Source organism: Hypanus sabinus, chromosome 6 (genome assembly GCF_030144855.1).
Source record: "Hypanus sabinus isolate sHypSab1 chromosome 6, sHypSab1.hap1, whole genome shotgun sequence".
Taxonomy (NCBI): Eukaryota; Metazoa; Chordata; class Chondrichthyes; order Myliobatiformes; family Dasyatidae; genus Hypanus; species Hypanus sabinus.
In genome coordinates, this window is record NC_082711.1 from 526,724 (window position 1) to 554,585 (window position 27,862).

The 27,862-nt window shown below is 48.4% G+C and overlaps 1 protein-coding gene across 2 annotated transcripts in view; it reads right to left on the reverse strand.

Moving 5' to 3' along the window:
* LOC132395227 (plectin-like) overlaps window positions 1-27,862 on the reverse strand; it is a 430,787-nt gene that overhangs the window by 340,056 nt on the left and 62,869 nt on the right. Inside the window, exon 1 of one of the 2 annotated variants that reach the window (XM_059971516.1) lies at window positions 22,148-22,253. The exons of the other annotated variant lie outside the window; for it this stretch is intronic. Coding sequence (XP_059827499.1) covers window positions 22,148-22,241 — 94 coding nt within the window. The 5' untranslated portion in view covers window positions 22,242-22,253. Of the gene's footprint in view, window positions 1-22,147; window positions 22,254-27,862 lie in introns of those variants that run through there. 2 annotated transcript variants of the gene reach the window in all.

A 27,862-nucleotide genomic window follows, 5' to 3' on the forward strand; every position in this document is an offset into this window, starting at 1 on the left:
AAAACTGGAGTACCATCTGCCAGTCCTCCTCAGAGGATCAGTGGTGAAGAGGATTGGCCGCTATATTGGTGAGATCATTTTGGAGGATCTCTCCTGGGCACAGCATGTAAGTGCCATTACAAAGAAAGCATGATAGCAACTCTACTTCCTTAGAACTGCGCTAAATGTGCAGTGGAGTGTAGTAACCAAAGGGATCCGTGGACTCCAGGTTGGTTTACAGATAGAAACGTAGAAAATCTACAGCACAATACAGGCCCTTCTGCCCACAAGGTTGTGCTGAACATGTCCCTACCTTAGAAATTACTAGGCTTACCTATAGCCTTCTATTTTGCTAAGTACCTATCCAAAAGACTCCTAAAATACCTTATCGTATCCGCCTCCACCACCTTCGCTGGCAGCCCGTTCAACACACTCACTACTCTCCGAGTGAAAAACTTACCCCTGATATCTCCTCTGTACCTACTCCCCAGCTCTTCGGAGCATACAAGAATGGGAGGGGACTTGATAGAGGTCTACAAGATTATGAGAGGCATAGGGTGGGTAGTCAGTACCTGTATCTCAGGGCACCAATAGCAAACACCAGAGGGCATATGTACAAAATTAAGGGAGGGAAGTTTAGGGGAGACATCAGTTTGTGAGTGCCTGGAATGACTTGCCAGGGATGGTGGCAATGGCTAAAATATTAGGGGTATTTAAGAGCCTCTTGGACAGGCACATGGATGAAAGAAAAATGGAGGGTTATGGGGTAGTGTGGGTTTAGTACTTTTTTTCTTGAGGATTATATGGGTCGGCACAACATGGAGGGCTGAAGCGCCTGTACTGTGCTATAACTTTCTATGGTTCTAAACCAGTGTTCTCTTGTGGGAACCATTTCAGCCCTGGGAAAAAACATCTGACTATCCACATGATCAACACCTCTCAACCTCTTATACACCTCTACCAGGTCACCTCTCATCCTCTGTTGCTCCAAGGAGAAAAGGACAAGTTCACTCAACCTATTCTCATAAGGCATGCTCCCCAATCCAGACAACATCCTTATAAATCTCCTCTGCACCCTTTCTATGGTTCCACATCCCTCCTGTCGTGAGGCGACCAGAACTAAGCACAGTACTCCAAGTGGGGTCTGACCAGGGTCCTAAATAGCTGCAACATTACCTCTCGGCTCCTAAATTCAACTCCATGATTAATGAAGCCCAATACACCATACGCCTTCTTAACCACAGAATCAACCTGCGCAGCTGCTTTGAGCATCCTTAGGACTCGGACTCCAATATCCCTCTGATCCCCCACACTGCCAAGAGTCTTAACATTAATACTATATTCTGCCATCATATTTGACCTACCAAAATGAACCACTTCACACTTACCTAGGTTGAACTCCATCTGCCACTCTTTGCCTTCTGTGGGCCAGCCAGTTCTGGATCCACAATGTCCCCTCACTACAGGAAGTGTGTCTGGTTGTCTCACTACAGGAAGGATGTGGAAACCATAGAAAGGGTGCATAGGAGACTTACAAGGATATTTCCTAGATTGGGGAGCATACCTTATGAGAGTAGTTTGAGTGAACTCGGCCTTTTCTCCTTGGAGTGAAGGAGGTTGAAAGATGACCTGATAGAGGTGTATAAGATGATGGGAGACATTGATCGTGTGCATAGTCAGAGGCTTTTTCCCAGGGCTGGAATGACTATCCCAAGAGGGCACAGTTTAAAGGTGCTTGAAAGTAGGTACAGAGGAGATGTCAGGGATAAGGGGTCACTCAGAGAGTGGTGAGTGTGTGGAATGGGCTGCCAGCAATGGTGGTGGAGGCAGATACGATAGGACTTTTTAAAGAGACTCCTGAATAGGTACATGGAGCTCAGAAAAATATTGGATTAATGGTTAACCTTAGGTAATTTCTAAGGTAAGGACATGTTTGGCACAGCTTTGTGGACCAAAGAGCCTGATATTGTACTGTAGGTTTTCTATGTTTCTATGACCCTCTGAGTGAAGAAATTTCTCCTCAAAATTTTCAGCTTTCATCCTTAATCCATGATCTCTAGTTATCGTCTCACCCAAACTCAGTGGAAAAAGTCTGCTTGCATTTACCCTATATATACCTCTCATAATTTTGTAAACCTCTATCAAATGTCTCATTCTTATACATTCCAATGAATATAGTCCTAACCTATTCAATGTTTGCTTTTTACTCAGATCTTCTAGTCCCGGCAACATCCATCAAAATTTTCTCTGTACTCTTTCAACCCTTTACATCTTTCTTGTAAGACAGTGACCAAAACTGCACACAATGCTTTAAATCAGGGCTGACCAATATCTCATACAACTTCATAGAACCATAGAACACTACAGCACAGTACAGGCCCTTCAGCCCTCCATGTTGTGTCGACCCATATAATCCTTTAAAAAAAGTACTAAACCCACACTACCCCATAACCTTCCATTTTTCTTTCATCCATGTGCCTGTCCAAGAGGCTCTTAAATACTTCTAATGTTTTAGCCTCCACCACCATCCCTGGCAAGTCATTCCAGGCACTCACAACCCTCTGTGTAAAAAAGCTGATGTCTCCCCTAAACTACCCTCCCTTAATTTTGTACATATGCCCTCTGGTGTTTGCTATTGGTGCCCTGGGAAACAGATACTGACTATCCACCCTATCTATGCCTCTCATAATATTGTAGACCTCTATCAAGTCCCCTCTCATTCTTCTACGCTCCAAAGAGAAAAGTCCCAGCTCTGCTAACCCTGCTTCATATAACTTGTTCTCCAATCCAGGCAACAGCCTGGTAAATCTCCTGTGTACCCTCTCCATAGCTTCCACATCCTTCCTATAATGAGGTGACCAGAACTGAACACAATACTCTTAAGTGTGGTCTCACCGGAGATTTGGAGAGTTGCTACATGACCACTCCACTCGTGAACTCAATCCCCCTATTAATGAAGCCAAGCATCCTATAGGCCTTCTTAACTACCCTATCAACCTGTACAGTGACCTTGAGGGATGTATGGATTTGAACCCCAACGTCCCTTTGTTCATCCACACTCTTAAGTAACTGACCAGTAATCCTGTACTCAGTCTTCTGGTTAGTCCTTCCAAAATGCATCACCTCACACTTGTCCGGATTGAACTCCATCTGCCATTTTTCAGCCCAACTCTGCAGCCTGTCTACATCCTCTTGTAACCTTCGACCACCTACAGCTCCATCCACAACTCCTCCAATCTTCATGTCATCTGCAAACTTACCCATCCTTCTGCCTCTACATCCAGGTTATTTATAAAATTCACAAATAGCAGGGGTCCCAGGACAGATCCCTGCAGCACTCCACTAGTCATAACATAACATAACTCAACATAACATCCTATCTCCTGTACTCAATACTTTGATCTACTAAGGCCAATATGCCAAAATCTTTCTTTTCCCCCTTATCTATTTTCAATAAATTTGAAAAAATAAATTTTGCTGCTTTCTATAAATTATGGATCTGTGTTCCTAGAACCCTTGTTCTACTGCTCCCCTCAGTGCCCTACTGTTCACTGTGCAAGACCTACCTTGGTTGGTCCCCCCAAGTACTGCACCTCACACTTGTCTGAATTAAATTCCATCTGCTATTTCTCAAACCATTTTTCCAGCAGGTCCAGATCCTGCTGTAAGCTCTGATAGGCTTCCTCACTGTCCACTACACAAGCAAATTTGGCGTCATCCATAAATTTGCTCTTCTCACTACTGCCATCAGGAAGGCAGAACAGAAGCCCCAGGACTCACACCACCTAGTTCAGGAACAGTTATTACCCTCAGCCATCAGACTTTTGAACCACAGGGGAAAACTTCACTCAACATCACTGCCCCATCACTGACTGCTCCCAAAACCAATGGACTCTCAAGGACCTTATCATCTGGTGTTCTTGATATTTATTGATTATTTATAAAATTATTATAAATTCTTTTTTCTTTTCTTTGTATTTGCACAGTTATTTTTTTCCTCATTGATTATTTGCCTGTCCTGTTAGGTGCAGCCTTTCACTGCTTCCATTGTGTTTCTTGTGTTTACAATGATTGCCTGCAAGAAAGTGGATCTCAGAGCTGTGTATGGTGACGTATAAGGACTTCAAAAATAAACTTACTTTGAATTTTTGAACTTTCATGTGCGGAAGTAGATGAGTTATTTACAGCAGGATTCACGAAGGATGTAGTAGAAAGTCTTAGACTCTCAGACTGTGCAGAGAATGGAAAGATTTGGATTTGGATTTGGATTTTAAGATTTGGAAGGAATTTATGTAATTCGGTGTCTTACATGAATTCAAGTTTAATTGTCATTTAACCACATCTGAATACTCATGAATACAGCCAAAAGAGACAGTTACTACAGGAAACACACACAAAATGCTGGTGGAACACATTCACCATGGGTCCTGACGAAGGGTCTTGGCCCACAACGTCAACAGTGCTTCTCCCTATAGATGCTGCCTGGCCTGCTGCGTTCCACCAGCATTTTGTGTGTGTTGCTTGAATTTCCAGCATCTGCAGATTTCCTCGTGTTTGCAGTTACTACAGGGTAAAGGTGCAATGTACATTACCCACAGACACACACAAGATCACAATCATGTAACGAGAGTCCCAAGGCTCACCTCCTTCCACTCCACAACGCCACAGCTTGATGCATACAAGTCAAAAAACCCATATAGAATATCAGTAAAAATACAATGCAGAATATGCCTCTCAGTCCACTAGTATCATCTGTCAACTGGCCCCCAACTCCCACTCGGTGACATCATGGCTTTGAGGCCCAGTCCTTGTCCCAGTGCCCGATTCTCACTAAGTGTATCCATGGATTTGAAGCTCAGTCCTCACATAAACAAAACAAAAATATATGTATATAGTCCAAACACCTCAGTCCATTTTAAATCTTCAGTCACCACAACTGTGCTAGGCCGCCGCAAATAGAGCCCAATAGTTTGGACGCCTCACTCTGGAGGCTGAAAAGCAAGTGACCCTGCAGTGCCACCAAAAAATCTGCAGCTGGCCTCATCAGTGCTTGACTTCTGCCGAGCAAACCCCGGGAGGGCAGCTCTGACCCTGTTCTGGACACCATCCCAAGGCGCACCCCAGTGAAGCACAACGGCTTCTCCCCCTCACTCTGGGTGGCTGCATACAGGTGACACCATGGCTTCAGGCCTGGGTCTCACTTTGACCAAGGATGTAGCCCCTCCATCCACCCCAGCTGGCATCCAATAAATCAGCCAATTGAACTTGCAGCATAACAGATTAACAATGGTTCAGCACAACATTGTGGGCTGAAAGGCCTGTTTCTGAGTTCTATTGTTCTCTGTTCTGCACTCTAGCTTTACATGTCTCAGCTTCTATCTGCTCTATCTTCTGTTTTCAATCATTTTATTTTAGTTAGGTCCCTCTTGGCCTTCTCCATAAGCCAGTCACTCCCCAGAACTAAATACAACATTCCAGGCAGCACCCCCTCTGCACCCTCTCCAGTAATGTCATATCTTATCATGTGGCCACCAGAACTGTACACAGTACTCCAGCAGTGGCCAAACGATACCTTATAAAGTTGGAGCATAACATTCCTGTTAATGTTCTATGCCCTGACTAAATAAGGCAAGGATGTCGTATGCCTCTGAACTACAGTGGTGAAGAAAGCATTTGGCATACTGGTCTTCATCAGTTATTGCACTGAATACACTGTAGATATTGGGATGTTATGTGGCAGTTGTACAAGATGTTGGGGACACGGCACTTGGCATATTTGTGTTCGGTTTTGGTCACCCTGCTATAAGAAATACATGGTTAAAATGGAAAGAAAGCAGAAAAGATTTACGAGGATGCTGCCAGGACTGGAGGGCCTGAGCTATAGAGAGAGGTTGGCCAGGCTAGGACATTATTCCATATACGGAACAATCTGTGAGAGGAAGCAGTTGAGACAGATCCAGCAACAGCATTTAAAAGGCACTTGGACAGGTACATGGATAGGAAATTTAAAAGGCACTTGGACAGATACTTGGATAGGAAAGGTTTAAAGCAGAGGATCCCAACCTTTTCTATGTCATGCACCAATACCATTAAGCAAGGGGCCCCTGGTTTAGAGGATATGGGCCAAAACAGGTAAAATGTGGGGAGGAGGGTGTGGGAACTGGAGTGATGGGAATCAGGATAGGACAGATGGTAAAAAAGTAAAGATAGTATGCAGTCAGACTGTCAGGAAGGGTAGGTAGGTGATGGGACACAGTCACAGCCAACAGGGTGAGTATCAGTACATTAGAAATGCAGTATTAAAAAGGGTAGCAAATACGGTACTCAAGATGTTGTACCTCAATGCGCAGAGTGTACGAAATAAGGTGGATGATCTTGCTGCACGACTAAAGATTGCCAGGTACAATGTTGTGGCCATCACTGAATTGTGGCTGAAGGATGGTTATAGTTGGTAGCTGAATGTCCAAGGTTACATGTTGTATCAGAGAGACAGGAAGGTAGGCAGAGGGGGTGGTGTGGCTCTACTAGTAAAGAATGGATCAAATCAGTAGAAAAATGTGACATAGATTCAGAAGATCAAGTCAAGTTACTTTTATTGTCATTTCAACCATAACTGCTGGTACAGTACATAGTAAAAATGAGACAATGTTTTTCAGGACCATGATGTTACATGACACAGTACAAAAACTAGACTGAACTATGTAAAAAACAACACAGAGAGAAACAACTACACTAGACTACAGACCTACCCAGGACTGCATAAAGTGCACAAAACAGTACAGGCATTACAATAAATAATAAACAGGACAATAGGGCAGGTGTCAGTCTAGGCTCTGGGTATTGAGGAGACTGACAGCTTGGGGGAAGAAACTGTTACATAGTCTGGTCATGAGAGGAAGATGTTGAATCTTTGTGAGTTGAGTTAAGAAACTGCAAGGGTAAAAGGACCCTGATGGCAGTTACATACAGGTCTCCCGACAGTAGCTGGGAGGTGGACCACAGATTACAACAGGAAATAGAAAAGGCATGTCAAAAGGGCAATATTATGGTAGCCATGGGAGATTTATCTCCTACCTCTTTCTCCTTTACCATAGCATTGGAGAGGGTTAAGAACAGGCAAGTTAGGGAAGCGTATAATTCAAGTAAGGGGAAATATGAGGCTATCAGGCAAGAACTTGGAAGCATAAATTGGGAACAGATGTTCTCAGGGAAATGTACGGCAGAAATGTGGCAAATGTTCAGCAGGTATTTCCATAGAGTTCTGCATTGGTACATTCCAATGAGACAGGGAAAAGACAGTAGGATACAGGATCCATGGTCTAAAAACTGTTGAAAATCAAGTCAAGAAGAAAAGAAGAGCTTACAAAAGGTTCAAAAAAAAGGTAGTGATAGAGATCTAGAAGATTATAGGGCTAGCAAGAAGGAACTTAAGTAAGAAATTAGGAGAGCCTGAAGGGGCCATGAGAAGGCCTTGGCAAGCAGGATTATGGAAAACCCCAAGGCATTCTACAAGAATATGAAGAGCAAGAGGATAAGATATGAGAAAATAGGACAAATCAAGTGTGATTGCGGAAAAGTGTGTATAGAACCAGAGGAGATAGCGGAGGTACTTACTGAATACTTTGCTTCAGTATACACCACGGAAAAGCACCTTGGCGATTGTAGGGATGACATACAGTGGACTGAAAAGCTTGAGCATATAGACATTAAGAAAAGGATGTGCTGGAGCTTTTGGAAAGCATCAAGTTGGACAAGGATCCGGGACTGGATGGGAAATAATTCAGGCTACTATGGGAGGTGAGGGAGGAGATTGAAAAGCCTCTGGCAATGATCTTTCATCATCAATGAGGATAGGAGAGGTTCCTGTGGATTAGAGGGTTGCAAATGTTGTTCCCTTATTCAAAAAAGGAAGTAGAGATAGCCCAGGAAATTACAGACCAGTGAGACTTACTTCAGTAGTTGGTAAGTTGATGGAGAAGATCAGAAAGGCAGGATTTATGAACATTTGGAAAGACATAATATGATTGGGAATAGTCAGCATGGCTTTGTCAAAGGTAGGTTATGCCTTACTCGCCTGATTTTTTTGAGGATGTGACTAAACACATTCATGAAAGTAGAGCAGTAGATGTAGGCATTTGATAAGGTACCCCATGCAAGGCTTATTGAGAAAGTAAGGAGGCATGAGATCCAAGGGGACCTTGCTTTGTAGATCCAGAATTGGCTTGCACACAGAAGGCAAAGAGTGGTTGTAGCTGGGTCATATTCTGCATGCAGGTTGGTGACCAGTGGTGTGACTCAGGATCTGTTCTGGGACCCTTTCTCTTTGTGATCTTTATAAATGACCTGGATGAGGAAGTGGAGGGTTGGGTTAGTAAATTTGCTGATGACACAAAGGTATGTGGTCTGTGGATAGAGTGGAGGGCTGTCGGGAGGTCACAGTGGGACATTAATAGACAGATGTAGACAATAGACAATAGGTGCAGAAGTAGACCATTCGGCCCCTCAAGTCTGCACCGCCATTCTGAGATCATGGCTGATCATTCACTATCAATACCCAGTCCCTGCCTTGTCCCCATATCCCTTGATTCCCCTATCCATCAGATATCTATCCAGCTCCTTCTTGAAAGCATCCAGAGAATTGGCCTCCACCGTCTTCCGAGGCAGTGCATTCCACACCTCCACAACTCTCTGGGAGAAGAAGCTCTTCCTCAACTCTGTTTTAAATAACTGACCTCTTATTCTCAATCCATGCCCTCTGGTACTGGACTCTCCCAACATCTGGAACATATTTCCTGCCTCAATCCTATCAAATCCTTTAATTATCTTAAACCTTTCAATCAGATCCCCTCTCAATCTCCTCAATTCCAGCGTGTACAAGCCCAATCTCTCCAATCTCTCTGCGTAAGACAGCCCTGCCATCCCAGGAATCAACCTAGTGAATCTACGCTGCACTTCCTCAATTGCCAGAATGTCCTTCCTTAAACCTGGAGACCAAAACTGTACACAATATTCCAGGTGTGGTCTCACCAGGGCCCTGTACAAATACAAAAGAACATCCTTGCTCTTGTATTCAATTCCCCTTGTAACAAAGGCCAACATTCCATTTGCCCTCTTCACTGCCTGTTGCACTTGCTCATTCACCTTCATTGACTGGTGAACTACGGCTCCTAGGTCTCTTTGCATTTCTCCCTTACCTAACTCGACACCGTTCAGACAATACTCTGCCCTCTTGTTCCTGCTTCCAAAGTGGATAACTTCACATTTATTCACATTGAATGACATCTGCCAAGTATCTGCCCACTCACTCAGCCTATCCAAGTCTCCCTGTATTCTCCTAACGTCCTCTTCACATGTCACACTGCCACCCAGTTTAGTATCGTCAGCAAACTTGCTGATATAGTTTTCAATGCCCTCATCTAAATCATTGACATAAATTGTAAAGAGCTGTGGTCCCAATACAGAGCCCTGTGGTACCCCACCAGTCACCTCCAGCCAGTCTGAGAAACACCCATTCACTGCTACCCTTTGCTTTCTATCTGCCAACCAGTTTTCTATCCATGTTGAAACCCTGCCCCCAATGCCATGAGCTCTGATTTTACTCACCAATCTCCTATGTGGCACCTTATCGAATGCCTTCTGAAAATCTAGGTACACAACATCTACTGGCTTACCCTCATCTAACATCCTTGTTACACCCTCAAAAAACTCCAACAGATTAGTCAAGCATGATTTGCCCTTGGTAAATCCATGCTGGCTCGGCCTAATCCTATTTCTGCCATCTAGATGTGCCACTATTTCGTCCTTAATAATGGACTCAAGCATCTTCCCCACGACTGACGTTAGGCTAACAGGGCGATAGTTCTCCGTTTTCTCCTTCCCTCCCTTCTTGAAAAGTGGGACAACATTAGCCACTCTCCAATCTTCAGGAACTGATCCTGAATCTAAGGAACATTGGAAAATGATTACCAATGCATCCGCAATTTCCTGAGCCAACTCTTTTAGAACCCTCGGATGCGGACCATCTGGACCCGGGGATTTATTAGCCTTCAGTCCTACCAGTCTACTCATCACAGTTTCTTTCCTAATGTCAATCTGTCTCAATTCCTCTGATATCTTATGACCCTGGCCCATCCATACATCTGGGAGATTGCTTGTGTCCTCCCTGGTGAAGACAGATCTAAAGTATGCATTAAATTCTGTTGCCATTTCCCTGTTTCCCATAACAATTTCTCCCAATTCATTCTTCAAGGGGCCAACATTGTTCTTAACTATCTTCTTTCTCTTCACATAGCTAAAAAAGCTTTTGCTATCCCCTTTTATATTCCTGGCTAGACTGAGCTCATACCTGATTTTTTCTCTCCGTATTGCTTTTTTAGTTAAGATCTGCTGTTCCTTAAAACTTTCCCAATCATCTGTATTCCCACTCATCTTAGCCCTGTCATACTTCTTTTTCTTTAATGCTATATAATCTCTGACTTCCTTTGTCAACCACTGTGGCCCCTTCCCCCTCTTTGAATCCTTCCTTCTCATTGGAATGAACTGCATTTGCATCTTTTGTATTATGCCCAAGAATATCTGCCACTGCTGATCCACTGTCTTTCCTGCCAGGGCATCCGCCCATTTAACTTTGGCCAGCTCATCCCTCATGGCTCCGTAGTCTCCTTTATTTAATTGCAACACTGACACCTCTGATCTGCCCCTATCCCTCTCAAATTGTAGATAAAAACTTATCATGTTATGATCACTACTTCCTAATGGCTCCTTTACTTCAAGATCACTTATCAATTCCTGTTCATTACACATCACCAAGTCCAAAATAGCCTCGTTCCTGGTTGGCTCAAGCACAAGCTGTTCCAAAAATACATCCCTTAGACACTCCACAAACTCCCTATCCTGGGGTCCAGCACCTACCTGATTCTCCCAGTTCACCTGCATGTTGAAATCTCCCATAACGACTGCATTACCTTTAGCACATGCCAATGTTAACTCCCTAATCAACTTGTACCCAATATCCACGCTACTGTTTGGGGGCCTGTACACAACACCCATTAGGGTCTTTTTACCCTTACTGTTCCTCAGCTCAATCCACACAGACTCTACTTCCCCTGTTCCCAAGTCACCTCTTGCTAAGGACTGAATCTCATTCCTCACCAACAGGGCCACCCCACCCCCTCTTCCCATATTTCTGTCTCTACGATAGCACGTATACCCTGGTACACTCAATTCCCAGGCCTGATCCTCTTGCAGCCATGTCTCCGTTATCCCAACAATATCATAGTTCCCCATTTTCATCTGAGCTTCAAGCTCATCTGTCTTATTTCTGACACTACGCGCATTCAAGTATAGAATTCTTAGCCCATTCCTCCTCTCTTTGCTTAAAACACTGTCTACTGTACCTAACCCAGCTCCTTGAACTTCCATCGGGCTAATTGCACCCTGAATTTTGATCACCTTCTCAAGATCACCCAAACCTTGTACACATTTAACCCCATGCACCTTCTGACCAACCCTCTGGATCTGGATCCCTGCCCCCTGCACATCTAGTTTAAACCCCCCCGAGCAGCACTGGCAAATACTCCTGCAAGAATATTAGTACCCCTCCGGTTCAGATGTAGACCATCCCTTCGAAACAGATCCCAATGTCCCTGGAACAAAGACCAATTATCCAAAAACCTGAACCCTTCCTTCCTGCACCATGCTCTCAGCCTCGTATTAATGTGCATAATCATTCTATTCTTCGCCTCACTCGCACGTGGCACAGGTAGCAATCCCGAGATTGTCACCCTGGAGGTCCTGCCTTTCAGCTTCACTCCTAACTCCCTGAACTCTCTAAGCAGGACCCCCTCACTCACCTTACCTACATCATTGGTCCCTACATGGACCACTACATCTGGGTTCATGCCCTCACTCTCAAGAATAGCCTGCACCCGATCTGAGATGTCCCGGACCCTGGCACCAGGGAGGCAACATACCATCCGAGACTCCCGATCTGCCCCACAAAATCTCCTATCTGCCCCCCTAACTATAGAGTCCCCTAAAACTATCGCTCTCTTCTCTTCCCTCCTCCCCTTTCTAGTTGAGGGTTCAACCTCTGTGTCAGAGGCAGGACCACTACAACTCATTCCTGGTAGGTCATCCCCATCAACAGTATCCAGTACGGTATACTTATTGTTAATGGGAATGGCCGCAGGGGTGCTCTGCTCTCTCTGCCTGCTCCCCCTGCCTCTCTGGACCGTCAACCATCTGCCTACTTCTTGGTTTTTTTGGTGTGACTACCTCCTGATAACTCCTATCTATCTCTGCCTCCACCTCCCGAATGATCCGTAGTTCATCCAGCTCCTGCTCCAACTCCCTAACTCGGTCTGATAGGAGCTGCAGCTGGACGCACCTTTTGCAGGTGTGGTCATCAGGGACAACTGTGTTGACGCTGACCTCCCACATACTGCATACGGAGCACACCACTGCTCTGACTGTCTCCCCCATACCTGAACTGGATTAATAGAATAAGTTTAAAAAGCACCTATCGACCTTACCTTCTTCCCCTCAGCGAGCAATCACACAAGCTTACCGAAGTCCCCTTACGCCGAAGCCCACTTAGCCAAAGCCCAGGACTCTGCTTCCACGGACTCCGCTGCCCGCTCTGAAAAGAAGTCCTGTCTTTTAAAGTGCGCGCTCGACGCTGACGTCACTCGCGCCTGCGCAGTTCCCCCTCCTCCACAGGTATTGACCAGGTAGGCTTAAATCCTACCTACACGGTCGAATTCTCTGAGCTCCCAGCTGAATCACAAGCTGTAACTTGCTCCCGATTCAAAATGTACTTTATTGATCCCGAGGGAAACTAGGTTTCGTTACAGCCGCACCAACCAAGAATAATGAAGAAATATAGCAATCGAAAACCATAAATAATTAAATAATAGTAAGTTAATCATGCCAAGTGGAAATAAGTCCAGGACCAGCCTATTGGCTCAGGGTGTCTGACACTCTGAGGGAGGAGTTAATAGGATGCAAAAGTGGGCTGAGAAGTGGCAGATGGAGTTCAACCCAGATAAATGTGAAGTGGTTCATTTTGATAGGTCAAATATGTTGGCAGAATATAGTATTAATGGTAAGACTCTTGGCAGTGTGGAGGATCAGAGGGATCTTGGAGTCAGTGTCCACAGGACACTCAAAGCTGTTGCGCAGGTTGACTGTATGGTTAAGAAGGCATACAGTGCATTGGCCTTCCTTAACCATAGGATTGAGTTCAAGAGCCGAGAGTAATGTTATGGCTTTATATGACCCTGATTGACCCCACTTAGAGTGCTGTGCTCAGTTCTAATCGCCTCACTACAGGAAGGATGTGTAAACTACAGAAAGAGAGCAGAGGAGATTTACACGGAAGTTGCCTGGATTGGGGAGCATGCCTTATGAAAATAGATTAAGTGAACTTGGCCTTTTCTCCTTGGAGCAACGGAGGATGAGGGGTGACCTGATAGCAGTGTATAGATGATGAGAGGCATTGATCGTGTGGATAGTCAGAAGCTTTTTCCCAGGGCTGAAATGGCTAACATGAGAAAGCACAGTTTTAAGGTGCTTTGAAGTAGGTACAGAGGGGATGTCAGGGTAAGTTTATTACACAGAGAGTGGTGAGTGCGTGGAATGGGCTGCCGGCGGCTGTGGTGGATGGATACAATAGGGTCTTTTAAGAGGCTCCTGGATCGGTACATGGAGTTTAGAAAATTAGAGGGCTTATGGGTAACCCTGGGTAATTTCTAAAGTAAGTAAATGTTTGGCACAGCATTTGGCACAGCTGTCGGTTTTCTATGTTTCTGTGTCTTATGTTTCATTGGACTCTGGCATGGTGTCAGAGGACAGGAAAAGTGTAAATGTCACTCCACTCTTTAACAAAGGAGAAAGGCAGAAGAAACAAAATTATAGACCAGTTAGCCTGGTCTCAGTGGTTGGGAAGATGCTGGAGTCAATTGTTAAGGAGTATTTGGTGACGTAGGACAAGATAGGACAAAGTCAGCATGGTTTCCTTCAGGGAAAATCTTCCCCGTTGAATCTGTTGGAATTCTTTGAGGAGATTACAAATAGGATAGATAAAGGGATTGTAGTGGATGTTGTAGAAACATAGAAAACCTACAGCACAATACAGGCCCTTCAGCTCACAATGCTATGCCGAATATGTACTTACTTTAGAAACTACCTATGCTTACTCATAGCCCTCTATTTTTCTGAGCTCTTTACCTACTTTACACCTTAAAACTGTGCCCTCTCATGTTAGCCATTTCAGCCCTGGAAAATCCTCTGACTATCCACACGATCAATGCCTCTCATCATTTTATACATCTCTATCAAGTCACCTTTCATCCACTATCTCTCCAAGGAGAAAAGGCTCAGTATTTGGATATTTGGATTTTCAGAAGACCTTTGATAAGTTGCCACACACATTGCCAAGTTAAGAGGCCGTGGTACTACAGGAAAATTGCTGGCATGGTTAGAGCATTGGGTGATTGATAGGAGGCAGTGAGTGGAAATAAAAGGATCCTTTTCTGGTTGGCTGCCAGTGACTAGTGGTGTTCTGCGGGGGTCAGTGTTGGGACCACTTCTTTTTATGCTGTATATAAATGAGTTTGGTGATAGCTCTGTGCCAAGTTTGTAGATGATATGAAGATTGCTGGAGGGGCAGTAGTGTTAAGGAAACGGGTAGGATGTAAAATGACTTAGATTAGGAGCATGGGCAAGAGAGTGGCAAATGAAATATAATGTTGGAAAATGCATAGTCTTGCACTTTGGTAGTAGAAATATATGTGCAGACTATTTTCTGAACAGAGAGGAGATCCAAAAATCTGAGATGCAAAGGGACTTGGGAGTCATCGTGCAGAACATCCAAAAGGTTAACTTACAGTTGAGTCAGTGGTGAAGAAAGCAAATGCAATGTTAGCATTCGTTTCAAGAGGTCTAGAATACAAGAGCAGTGAGGTGATGCTGAGGCTTTATGAGGCACTGGTGAGGCCTCACCTTGAGTATTGTTTACATTTCTGGGCTCCTCATATCAGAAGAGACGTGCTGGCATTGGAGAGAGTCCAGAGCAGGTTCACAAGGATGATTCCAGGAATGAAAGGGTTATCATACGAGGAAAGTTTAATGGTTCTGGGTCTGTACTCGCTGGAATTTAGAAGATTGCGGGGGGGGGGGATCTCATTGAAACCTGTCGAAGGTTTAAAGTCCTAGACTGAGTAGATGTGGAAAGGATGTTTCCCATGATGGGTGAATCTAGGACAAGAGGGCATAGCCTCAGGATAGAAGGGCATCCATTCAAAACAGAGATGCTGAGAAATTTCTTTAACCAGAGGTTAGTGAATTTGTGGCATTTGTTGACATGTTCAGGTGTGGAGGCCAGGTCAGTGGGTGTTTTTAAGGCAGAGATTGATAGGTTCTAGATTGGATATGACATCAAATGTTACAGGGAGAAGGCAGGGAAATAAGGTTGAGGAAGAGAAAAAAAAAAGGATTAGCCATGGTTGAATGGCAGAGCAGACTTGATGGGTTAGATGGGCTAATTTTGCTCCTATGTCTTATGGTTTAAAATGGAACTAGTTTAGGTGGGCACCTTAGCTGGCATGGATAGATAGGTCTGAAGGGCCCATTTCCAAGTTGTGTGGCTGACTCTGTTGGCCTCTACAGTAGCCGTCAGGGACATTCAGCCGACTTCATCAATCTACTTGCATTTTAGCGAGACCCTATTGACTTCTACTGTAGCCTTCAGGGACACATGAACTTCTACATCAAGCTCCTTGTATTTCTCAGTTTCCAGGGGTTCCATCAATCACTGCGCATGTCCTATCATTACTTGCATTCCCAAATTGGAGTTGTACATTTTGTAGGATTACATTCCACATGTCACTGCTCAGTCCATTCTACCAACTCATCAACTGGGTAATCACCAGTGGAGAACCTGTGTTCAGTGAATTGTTGGTCCTAAACTTCCTCATGTCTGTTACTAATTTCTGTCCCTCTGTACATTCCTCTGCAACTGAATTTTCAACTTCCTCATTCTGAGACCAGTCAGTGTGGATTGTAATAACATCTCCTCTTCAATACAATCAATACTAGAACACCTCGAGAATGCATGCCTAGCCCACTGCTCTACTCTCTCTACAGCTATGACTATGTGGCTAGGCACAGTTCAAACAGCATCTATAAATTTATCAATGACAACATTGTTGTTGGTAAAATCTCATGGTGTCAAGGAGATAAATAGCAGCAAGACAGATTGGCTGATGAGAATGTCACAACAACCTTGCAGTCAATGTCAGTAGAATTGATTGTGGACTTCAGGAGGGAGGAATCCTCATCAAGGAATCAGCAGTGGAAAGGGTGAGTAGCTTTAAGATCCTGGACATCAGTATCTTGGAATATATATCTTTGGCTCAAAGCATGGATGAAATCATGAATAAAGTATGCTTGTGGCTCTTTGTTAGGATTTTGAGGAGGTTTGTTGTGTCACCAAAGATTTACAAATTCACCACTAGGTATGGAGGCTCCAGTACACAGGACAGGAAAAAGCTACAGATGGTTGTAGACTCAGCCAGCTCCATCGTGGGCACGAACCTCCCCACCATCAAGGACATCTACAAGAGGTAGTGCCTCAGGAAGGCAGCATCTATCACTAATGGACCCGTATCATCTGGGACATGCCCTCCACTCAGTACTACCTTTAGGGAGGAGATACAGGAGCCTGAAGACCTATACTCAATGATTCAGGAAGGTTCTTCCCTACCACCATCAGATTTCTGAACAGACCATGAACACGAAACACGATTTCACTATTCATTCATTTGTACTATTGACGTCTGAAATTTATAGTATTCTTATGTCTTGCGTTTCATAGTAAAACTGATTCTGATTCTGTCTGTAGCTTCATAACATAAGAACATAAGAGATAGGAGCAGGAGTAGGCCAATCGGCCCCTCAAGCCTGCTCCGCCATTCAACAAGATCATGGCTGATCCAATCTTAACTTTAGTTATCACCGAATCCCACAAGGCAACAGTGCCAACCAACAGGGCACCATGCCGCCCATTTTATTTTATTATTCATCCCGCCCAAACCCATGTGAACACCAGGGGGAAAAAAAATCCAATTTGCCAATTGAGGAGAAAAAATCTGGAAAATTCTCTCCAACCCATCCAGGCTATCAAAAACTGGCCCAGGAGATCACATGGCTGATCTAAACCTAGCCTCATGTCTACTTACCTGCTCGCTCACTGTATCCCCTAATGCCATTTTTATCCAGGAAAATGTCTATCTCCGTTTTGAATTTATTGAGTGTAGTAGCTTCCACAGCTCTCTGGGGCAGTAAATTCCACAGCCCCACTACCCTCTGAGTGAAGAAATTTCTCCTCATCTCAGTCCTGGAATGGCATCCCCTTATTTTAAGATTATGCCCCCTAGTCCTAGTTTCACCCATCATTGGGAACATTCTCCCCGCATCCACCCGATCAAGCCCCTTCACAATCTTAAATATTTCAATAAGATTGCCTCTCATTCTTCAGAACTCCAATGAGTAGAGTCCCAATCTACTCAACCTGTCATCAACATCAACCCACCCATCCCCGGAATTAACCTAGTGAACCTTCTCTGCACTGCCTCGAGAGCCAGTATGTCCTTTCTTAAATATGGACACCAGAACTGCACGCAGTACTCCAGGTGTGGTCTCACCAATACCCGGTACAACTGCAGTAAGACCTCCCTGTTCTTATACTCCATCCCCCTAGCAATAAAAGCCAGCATTCCATTGGCCTTCTTGACCACCCGCTGCACTTGCATACTAACTTTTTGTGTTTCCTGCACCAGGACCCCCAGATCCCTTTGCACAGAAGCACTTTCCAGTTTCTCTCCATTTAGATAATAACTTGCTCTATTATTTTTCCTGCCAAAGTGCAAGACCTCACACTTGTCAGTATTATATTTCATCTGCCAAATGTCTGCCCAATCACTCAGCCTATCTATGTCCCCCTGCAGGTTTCAATGTCCTCCGCACTCATTACACTCCCTCTCATCTTTGTGTCATCAGCAAACTTCGATACGTTGCACTTAGTCCCTTTCTCCAAATCATTAATATAGATTGTAAAGAGTTGGGGTCCCAACACCAACCCCTGCGGAACACCACTAGTCACCAACTGCCAGTCTGAGAATAAACCATTTATCCCAACTCTCTGTTTTCTGTTAGAAAGCCAATCCTCCACCCATGCCAGAATATTATCCCCAATCCCATGATTTTTTACTTTAAGTAATAATCTTTGGTGTGGCACCTTGTCAAATGCCTTTTGGAAGTCCAAATACACCACATCCACTGGTTCCCCTTTATCTACCCTATATGTTATGTCCTCAAAGAACTCCAACAAATTTGTCAAACATGACTTCCCTTTTGTAAAGCCATGTTGACTTTGTCCTATTAAGCTATGTTTATCCAAATGCCCTGTTACTGTTTCCTTAATTATCGATTCCAACATTTTGCCAACCACAGATGTTAGGCTAACTGGCCTATAATTCCCAGCCTTCTGTCTATTGCCCTTTTTAAAGAAAGGAGTTACATTAGCATTTTTCCAATCTGCCGGGACCATTGCCAAGTCCAGCGAGTTTTGAAAAATTATCACTAATGCATCCACAATCCCGACCGCCACTTCCCTTAAGACCCTAGGATGCAAGCCATCCGGTCCAGGGGATTTATCCACCTTCAGTCCCATTAATTTATCAAGTACCATTTCCTTGGTGATTTGAATTGTAGTTAGCTTCTCTCCCCCTACTTAGCCACGGATAACTATTTTTTCTTTTACACCCTTTTTTCTTCAGTGGAATATATTTTTCTTGATAGTTGTAAAATAACTCCTTAAATATACACCACTGATCAAGTACTGATCTACCCTTTAATCTATTTTCCCAATCCATCTTAAGCAATTCCGCTCTCATACCATCATGTAGAGAAATGCGAGGAGGAACAGCTGACCTTGGAGCTAAGCAAGAAAAATAGAGGGCTATGGGTAACCCTAGGTAATTTCTGAAGTAAGTACATGTTTGGCACAGCATTGTAGGCCGAAGGGTCTCTATTGTGCTCTAGGTTGTCTATGTTTCTAACACCTTTGGGGGGGGGGTCACTTTCTCTGAGTCAGAACAGGTGGTGAGGGAGCTTTCTCTATGACATCAGCTCATGTTCTCATTCTCTCTCACATACACACACACACACACACACACACACACACACACACACGTCCAAGGTTATAACAGCATCTGGAAAAACTAGACATCGAGACATATACAACGGTGGTTTTCCAAAGCATTTTCCCCACCAACCCAACCCCCCACTCCCACTTCTCAGGACCAAAATGCAGAATGAGAAGCAGACAATGGAGGGAAATAGTCACTGTGCAGGCAGAAGGGAATAGTTCACTTGGCAATTAGCTGCTAATTCAGCACAACACTGGGTTCAATGGCCTGCTTTTGTGCTGAAATTTTCTATGTTCCCTTTGGAGGAACAGAAAATGAGAGGCAACGTGACAGCAGTAGAGAAGCACTCAGAGTGGATAGCAAATGCCTTTTTACCAGGGTGGCAATATCAAAGATCATCCTTTGGCCCGGATGGAGAGGCATGGGTGCCGGGGGGTGGGGGGGGGGGGTGAGGAAAGAGGCGGTGTGTGCGTGAAGAGAGAGTAGGGAGCCAGAGGAGCAGCAATGAGCCAGATCATTTTGCTGTGGCTGTCAGTGAACAGCAAATGGGCTGTTCCTTTTTAAGCTCTGAACCTGACAGTATGCAGAGCACCAAATATGGTGAAGGAGACAGGACAGTCAAGGAAGTGGGGTGGGGGGCAAGTGGCTGGTGGGACGTAAGAGGGACGCTGGAAGGCATGGCACACGTGAGGAGGGTGAGGGAGAACAGCAAGAAATTTTGAAGTGCCCTTTCATACAATTTCCTACCCTACCCGTTAAGTTGATATGGTCTGTGGAGGGACAGGGTAATGTCCTCACTCACTGACACATATTCTTGCTCTTCCAGCACCAATACTCTTTTACCCAGTTCAATCTCAATGCATTGTGCAATGATCTGATCCATATGGACAAGCTTCTCTCTGTATCTCAGTTAATGTGAAAATTAAAAACAATTTACCTGCTCCTCCACAAAGGTTGTCAACCACCCACCCACCCTTCTCCCTGAACCCAATCTTTCCTCCTCTTTCAGCGTTCAATATCTCTCCAACACAGATATACACACATACTCCACTATACAACCATACACTTAACCGAGCAAGCTCATACATACACACACACGCAAGCGCATACAAATACACACACACCTGTACACAGAGTACTCCCACGTACACTTCCACTAGGCAGCCATAGGGCAGGAGGCAGCCATTCGGCCCATTGAGTCTGTACTGTCCCCATGCAAGAATCATTCCCTAGCCTCATCCCTCAAATTCTTGGCTGTCAGATACTCCTCCATCATCATGAAATTGGCTCCAGCCCATTTCTGCCAATAACTCCCATACCCATTCCCCCTACCTGTACCTCACACACCTATCCACCCCCTGCCACCTGTAATCCCACATCCTCACCTCCCACCCCACCCTTCTCACGTTACCTTCACCTCATCTCCCCCTCCCATCATCTGCTGCCCATCTCCCCTCCCATCATCTTCTTCCCCTCATTTCCCCCTCTTACGACACTCTCCCACTCATGTCCCCCTCCCACCCCTCTCCTGTCACCTTCAGCCGCTCGTCTACCCCTCCCATCCTTCTCCTATTACCCTCTCTCTCCCACCCTTCCCTGTCACCTTCTCCCCCTCCACCCTCCCATCACCTTCACCCACTCATCTCCCCATCCCACCCTCACTCATCACCCGCCACCGTCCTCACCCCCTCCCACCCCTTTATCTTGGGGTCCGTGTCCATAGGACACTCAAAACTGCTGCACAGGTTGACTCTGTGGTCAAGAAAGCATACGGTGCATTGGCCTTCAACTGTGGGATTGAGTTTAGGAGCTGACAGGTAATGTTACAGCAATATAGGACCCTGGTGAGACCCCACTTGGAGTACTGTGCTCAGTTCTGGTCACCTCACTATACGAAGGATGAGGAAACTATAGACAGGGTGCAGAGGAGATTTACAAGGATGTTGCCTGGATTGAGGAGCATGCCTTATGAAAATAGATTGAGTGAACTCAGCCTTTTCTCCTTGGAGCGACGGAGGATGAGAGGTGACATGATAGAGGTGTATAAGATGATGAGAGGCTTTTCTCCAGGGCTGAAATGGCTAACATGAGAGGGCACAGTTTTAAGGTGCTCGGAAGTAGGTACAGAGGAGATGTCATGAATAAATTGATTTTAAATGCAGAGTGGTAAGTGCGTGGAATGGGCTGCTGGCGGCAGTGATGGAGGTGGAAACAATAGGGTCTTTTAAGAGACTCTTGGTGGCTATGGGTAACCCCTAGGTAATTTCTAAAGTAAAGACATGTTTGGCATAGCATTGTGGGCCAAAGGGCCTGTATTGTGCTGTAGATTTTCTATGTTTCTATCTCCTCCTCCCACACCCTCCCATCACTTTTACTCCTTCACTTCCCCCTCCAACCCTCTCTCATCACTTTCAGCCTCCCCTTCCATCCTTCTCCCATCACCCTCTCCCACTCATCACCACCTCCCACCCTCCTCCCCTTTCTCGTCACTCACTCCCTCTTCCACCTCACAACACCCATTCCTCCTTCTGCTCATCTCCCTTTCCCACCCATCTCCGTTACCTTTTCCGCTCACCCCTCTCCCCCTCCTTTCCTGTCACCCTTTCACCTTCATCAGCCCCATCTAACCATCTCCCATCACCCTCATCCCCCTCTCCCCGTACTCCTGTCCTGTCACCCCTCTGCTGTTTCTCTTTCCCCCTCCAGCCCCTCTCCCATACAGCCGCTTCCCCTAGTGCTCAGCCCACAACACTCTCCATGCTGCTGTTTCTCATACGCACTGCCCCTTCATTCTGCCCTTTCCCCTTCTCACTTTCTATCGGTCAATCTTTCTCTGCCACACTCACACAGAGAGTTTGAGAGAGAGTGAGAGAGAGAAAGTTTCTAACTCTTGCACTCCCCGTCACACACTCTCTCCCGCCGCACCCGCCATTCTCACAGTACCCCTCCCCAGTCACCTTTGTATTTCTCCCGGACGTCCTCGAACGCTTGAATATAATCCTGTTCCTGGGCATCGGCGGGTAGCTCCCAGGGCGGCCGACAGGCCATCATGTGTCCGCTCCGGACACGACAGGGCACAGCCGCTTAAAGCGACCGCCTGCCCGGCACCGTGCGGTACAACACCGCTGCTTGATATAGTCCGACGGGTGCGAGGGGAGGGGGAGGAGGGGGAGGGGGAGAGGGGGAGGGGAGGGGAGGGGGAGGGGAGGGGAGGGGAGGGGGAGGGGAGGGGAGGGGAGGGGAGGGGAGGGGAGGGGAGGGGAGGGGAGGGGAGGGGAAGGGGAAGGGGGAGGAGGGGGAGGGGGGGAAGGGGGAGGGGGGAAGGGGGAGGGGGAAGGGGGAGGGGGGAAGGGGGAGGGGGGAAGGGGAGGAGGGGGAGGGGGAAGGGGGAGGAGGGGGAGGGGGAAGGGGGAGGAGGGGAGGGGGGAAGGGGGAGGAGGGGGGAAGGGGGAGGGGAGGAGGGGGGAAGGGGGAGGAGGGGGAGGGGGGAAGGGGGAGGGGGGGGAGGGGGGAAGGGGGAGGGGGGAAGGGGGAGGAGGGGGAGGGGGGAAGGGGGAGGAGGGGGAGGGGGGAAGGGGGAGGAGGGGGAGGAGGGGGAAGGGGGAAGGGGGAGGAGGGGGAAGGGGGAGGAGGGGGAAGGGGGAGGAGGGGGAGGGGGGAAGGGGGAGGAGGGGGAGGGGGGGAGGGGGAGGGGGAGGGGGGGAGGGGGAGGGGGAGGGGGGAAGGGGGAGGGGGGGAAGGAGGAGGGGGAGGGGGGAAGGGGGAGGAGGGGGAGGGGGGAAGGGGGAGGAGGGGGAGGGGGGAAGGGGGAGGAGGGGGAGGGGGGAAGGGGGAGGGGGGAGGGGGGGGAAGGGGAGGGGGGGAGGGGGGAAGGGGAGGGGGGGAGGGGGGGAAGGGGAGGGGGGAGGGGGGGAAGGGGAGGGGAGGGGAGGGGGAGGGGAGGGGGAGGGGAGGGGGAGGGGAGGGGAGGGGGAGGGGAGGGGGAGGGGAGGGGAGGGGGAGGGGAGGGGGAGGGGAGGGGAGGGGGAGGGGAGGGGAGGGGAGGGGAGGGGGAGGGGAGGGGAGGGGAGGGGAGGGGAAGGGGAAGGGGGAGGAGGGGGAGGGGGGGAAGGGGGAGGGGGGAAGGGGGAGGGGGGAAGGGGAGGAGGGGGAGGGGGAAGGGGGAGGAGGGGGAGGGGGAAGGGGGAGGAGGGGGAGGGGGAAGGGGGAGGAGGGGGAGGGGGGAAGGGGGAGGAGGGGGGAAGGGGGAGGGGGAGGAGGGGGGAAGGAGGGGGAGGGGGGAAGGGGGGAGGAGGGGGAGGGGGGAAGGGGGAGGGGGGAAGGGGGAGGAGGGGGAGGGGGGAAGGGGGAGGAGGGGGAGGGGGGAAGGGGGAGGAGGGGGAGGGGGGAAGGGGGAGGAGGGGGAGGGGGGAAGGGGGAGGAGGGGGGAGGGGGGAAGGGGGAGGAGGGGGAGGGGGGAAGGGGGAGGAGGGGGAGGAGGGGGAGGGGGAGGAGGGGGAAGGGGGAAGGGGGAGGAGGGGGAAGGGGGAGGAGGGGGAAGGGGGAGGAGGGGGAAGGGGGAGGAGGGGGAGGGGGGAAGGGGGAGGAGGGGGTGGGGGGAAGGGGGAGGGGGGGAGGGGAGGAGGGGGAGGGGGAAGGGGGAGGGGGGGAGGGGAGGAGGGGGAGGGGAGGAGGGGGAGGGGGGAGGGGGAGGGGGAGGGGGGAAGGGGGAGGGGGGGAAGGGGGAGGGGGAGGAGGGGGAGGGGGGGAAGGGGGAGGAGGGGGAGGGGGGAAGGGGGAGGAGGGGGAGGGGGAAGGGGGAGGAGGGGGAGGGGGGAAGGGGGAGGGGGGAAGGGGGAGGGGGGGAGGGGGGGAAGGGGAGGGGGGAGGGGGGGAAGGGGAGGGGAGGGGGGGAGGGGGGGAAGGGGAGGGGGGGAAGGGGGAGGGGGGAAGGGGAGGGGGGGAGGGGGGGAAGGGGGAGGGGGGAAGGGGGAGGAGGGGGAAGGGGAGGAGGGGGAAGGGGGAGGAGGGGGAAGGGGAGGAGGGGGAAGGGGGAGGAGGGGGAAGGGGAGGAGGGGGAAGGGGGAGGAGGGGGAGGGGGGGAAGGGGGAGGAGGGGAAGGGGGAGGAGGGGAAGGGGGGGAGGGGAGGGGGAGGAGGGGGGAGGGGAGGGGAGGGGAAGAGAATGAGAGAGGGGAGTGCAAGGGCGATGGAGGTGTGGGGTGAAGGGGAAGGGAGAGGGGAAGTCAGGGACAGGAGAGACGCGAAGGTCAGGGGAGGAAGGGGGGAATGGAGAGGGGGTAAAGTCGAGGGGGTGGGAGGGTTGAGAGGGTGAGGGGTGTGAGTGGAGAGGGTAAGGAGAGGAGAGAGCAAGAAGGGGAGCAGAGGGGGAGGGAGGGGTGGTGAGAGTGGAGGGGGTGAGGGACAGGAGAGGGAGAGAAGAGTGGAAGAGGAGGGTAGGGAGGAAGGTCGGGGAGTGGACGCAAAGTAGATGTGGAGGGTGGAAGTGGGGGAGGGAGAGGGCAATGGAGGTGGTGGGGAGGGGAGTTTTGAGAGAAGAGAAGGGAATGGGAGGGGCAAGAAGGAAGAGTGGGTGGGGGTACGAGGGGAGGGGAGAGGAGGAGAAAAGAAGTGGTGGGTGTGGGAGGGGGATGGGAAGGAGGGAAGAGAGGGAAATGAGGAAGGCAGTGGAGGTGGGAGGGGTAGAGAGGGGAGTGGGAAGGGGAGAAGGGAGGGAGCTGAGAGGGGGAGGTGGAGGAGAGAGGTGGGAATGGAGAGAGGGGTGAGGGAGGGATGGTTGGGAGGAGAGATGGGAGAGGTCAGGGGTGAGGAAGGTGGTAGGGAGTGGGGGAGCGAGGAGAGGGGAAGGGGAGAGTGAGGCAGAGAGGAGAGAAGGGTAGGGGAGGATTGAAAGGGGGTAGGAATGGGAGGGGCAAGAAGGAAGAGTGGGTGGGGGAGGGAGGGGAGAGAGGAGGATGGAAAAGAGAGGGGGTGAGTGTGGGAGGGGGAGGAAGGAAGTGTTGGGGAAGGAGGGAGGGATAAAGGGGCAGAGAGGGGATTGGGAAGAGGAGAGGAGGGAATGGAGGGGGAGTGGGGTGGAGGTGGGAATGGAGGGGTGGAGTGGTAGGACAGGGGGAGGGTCATGGATGGGGAAGGGGAGGGTGGTGGGGAGTGAGGAATGGGGAGAGAGGGGAGGGGTAGGGAATGGTGTTTTGCAAGAGTCAGGGTGGGAAGAGGAATAGTCCAGGTAGCTATCAGAGTCCGTAGGTTTATAGTGGACATCCGTAGAGATAGAGACAGAAAGATCAAGAAAGGGGAGGGAGGTGTCGGAAATTGACCAGGTAAATTTGAGGGCAGGGTGAAAGTTGGAGGCAAAATTAATGTAGTCAACAAGCTCAGCATGCGTGCAGGGAGCAGCGCCAATGCAGTCGTTGATGTAGCGAAGGAAAGTGAGGAATGGATACCTCTATATGCTTGGAACATGGACTGTTGTTCCACAAAGCCAACAAAAAGGGAGGTTTAGCGGGACCCATACAGATGCCCTTGGCTACACCTTTAGTTTGGAGGAAGTGGGAGGAGCCAAATGAGGCTTTTCTTTCCAGGACGGAAAAGATATCTTCCCTTTTTAAAGAAAGTAAGGGGCTTCCCTTCTTCCACCGTCAACTCTGCTCTCAAATGCATCTCTCCCATTTCCTGCACATCTGCTCTCACCCCATCCTCCTGCCACCCCACTAGGGATAGGGTTCCTCTTGTCCTCACCTACCACCCCACCAGCTTCTGGGTCCAACATATAATTCTCCATAACTTCCGCCACCTCCAACAGGATCCCACCACCAAGCACATTTTTCCCTCCCACCCACTTCTGCTTTACACAGGGATCGCTCCCTACACGACTCCCTTGTTAATTCGTCTCCCCCATCCCTTCCCACCGATCTCCCTCCCGGCACTTATCCTTGTAAACGGAACTAGTGCTACACCTGCTCTCACCTCCCTCACCACCATTCAGGGCCCCAGACAGCTCTTCCAGGTGAGGCGACACTTCACCTGTGAGTCGGCTGGTGTGATATACTGTGTCCAGTATTCCATGTGCAGCCTTCTATATATTCGTGAGACCCGACGCAGACCAGGAGACCGTTTCGCTGAACACCTATGCTCTGTCTGCCAGAGAAAGCAGGATCTCCCAATGGCCACAAATTTTAATTCCACGTCCCATTCCCATTCTGATATGTCAATCCATGGCCGCCTCTACCGTCAAGATGAAGCCACACTCAGGTTGGAGGAACAACGCCTTATATTCCTTCAGGGTAGCCTCCAACCTGATAGCATGAACATTGATTTCTCTAACTTCCGTTAATGCCCTTCCTCCCCTTCTTACCCCATCCCTTATTTATTTATTTTCCCTTTTTCCTCTCTCTGTCCCTCTCACAATCACTCCTCCTTTCTTTCTCCCTAGCATCCCGTCCCATGATCCTCTCCCTTCTCCAGCTCTGTTTCCCTTGTGCCAATCAACTTCCCAGCTCTTAGCTTCATCCCTCCCCCTACGGTCTTCTCCTATCATTTCAGATCTTTTCCTCCCCCTCACGAATCTCTTACTATCTCTTCTTTCAGTTAGTCCTGACAAAGGGTCTCCGCCCGAAACGTCGACTGTACTTCTTCCTATAGATGCTGCCTTGCCTGCTGTGTTCCACCAACATTTTGTGTGTTGCTTGAGTTTCCAACATCTGCAGATTTCCTCATGTTAACACTACCTTCTGCTCTCTTTTTGCACTATATTTTCATTTTGATTTTATTTCTCATTGTAATTTATACTATTTTAACTGTATTGCACTGTACTGCTGTCACTAACTTCGCAACATAATTCAGTGATAAAAACGCAGAGCACAACGCAGGAGCAGGACTTCCAGTCCATAACATTTTGCCAGTTTATTATGCCAGTTTAAACACACCCTTTCAATGTGCACATCCCGCCTTTCTCTGCACATTAATGTGTCTGTCTAACAGACACTTAAACAACACACACAAAATGCTGGAGAAACTCAGCAAGTCAGGCAGCATTTAAGAAATGAATAAACAGTCATCGTTTCAGATCCTGATGAAGGGTTTCATCCTGTTTATTCCTTCTCCATTGCCTTGGATTCCAGGATCTGCAGATTTTTTCATGTTTTTGAGCCTCTGAAACACATCTGTGTATCTACAGACACCAACAGCCCTGGCAGCACATTCCACACACCCACATGGGATCCAGAGAAACTTGGCTGTGTGGGTTCAGAACTCGCTTGCCAACAGAAGGCAGAAGGTGGTTCTGTGTGGACAGTATTCTGTCTGGAGGTCAGTGACCATTAGTGCTCCACAGTAATCTGTTGTAGGGCTCCTGACAGCTGTGATTTTTAAAAATGATTTGGAGAAGGGGTGGATTAGTTAAATTGGCAGATGACACAAAGGTTGGAGGTGAGATGGACAGTGTAGATTGCACTATGCTACAAAGAGACATTGGTAAGATGCAGAGCTGAGCTGAGAAGTGGCAGTTGGAGTTCAGTCTGGAAAAATGTGAGAAGATGCACTTTGGAAATTCAAGTATGAAGGCAGAATACAATATTAATGACCAGATTCTTAGCAGTGTGATGGAACAGACAGCTTGGTGTCTATGTCCATAGATCCCTCAAAGATGCCACACGTGTTGATAGGGTGCTTAAA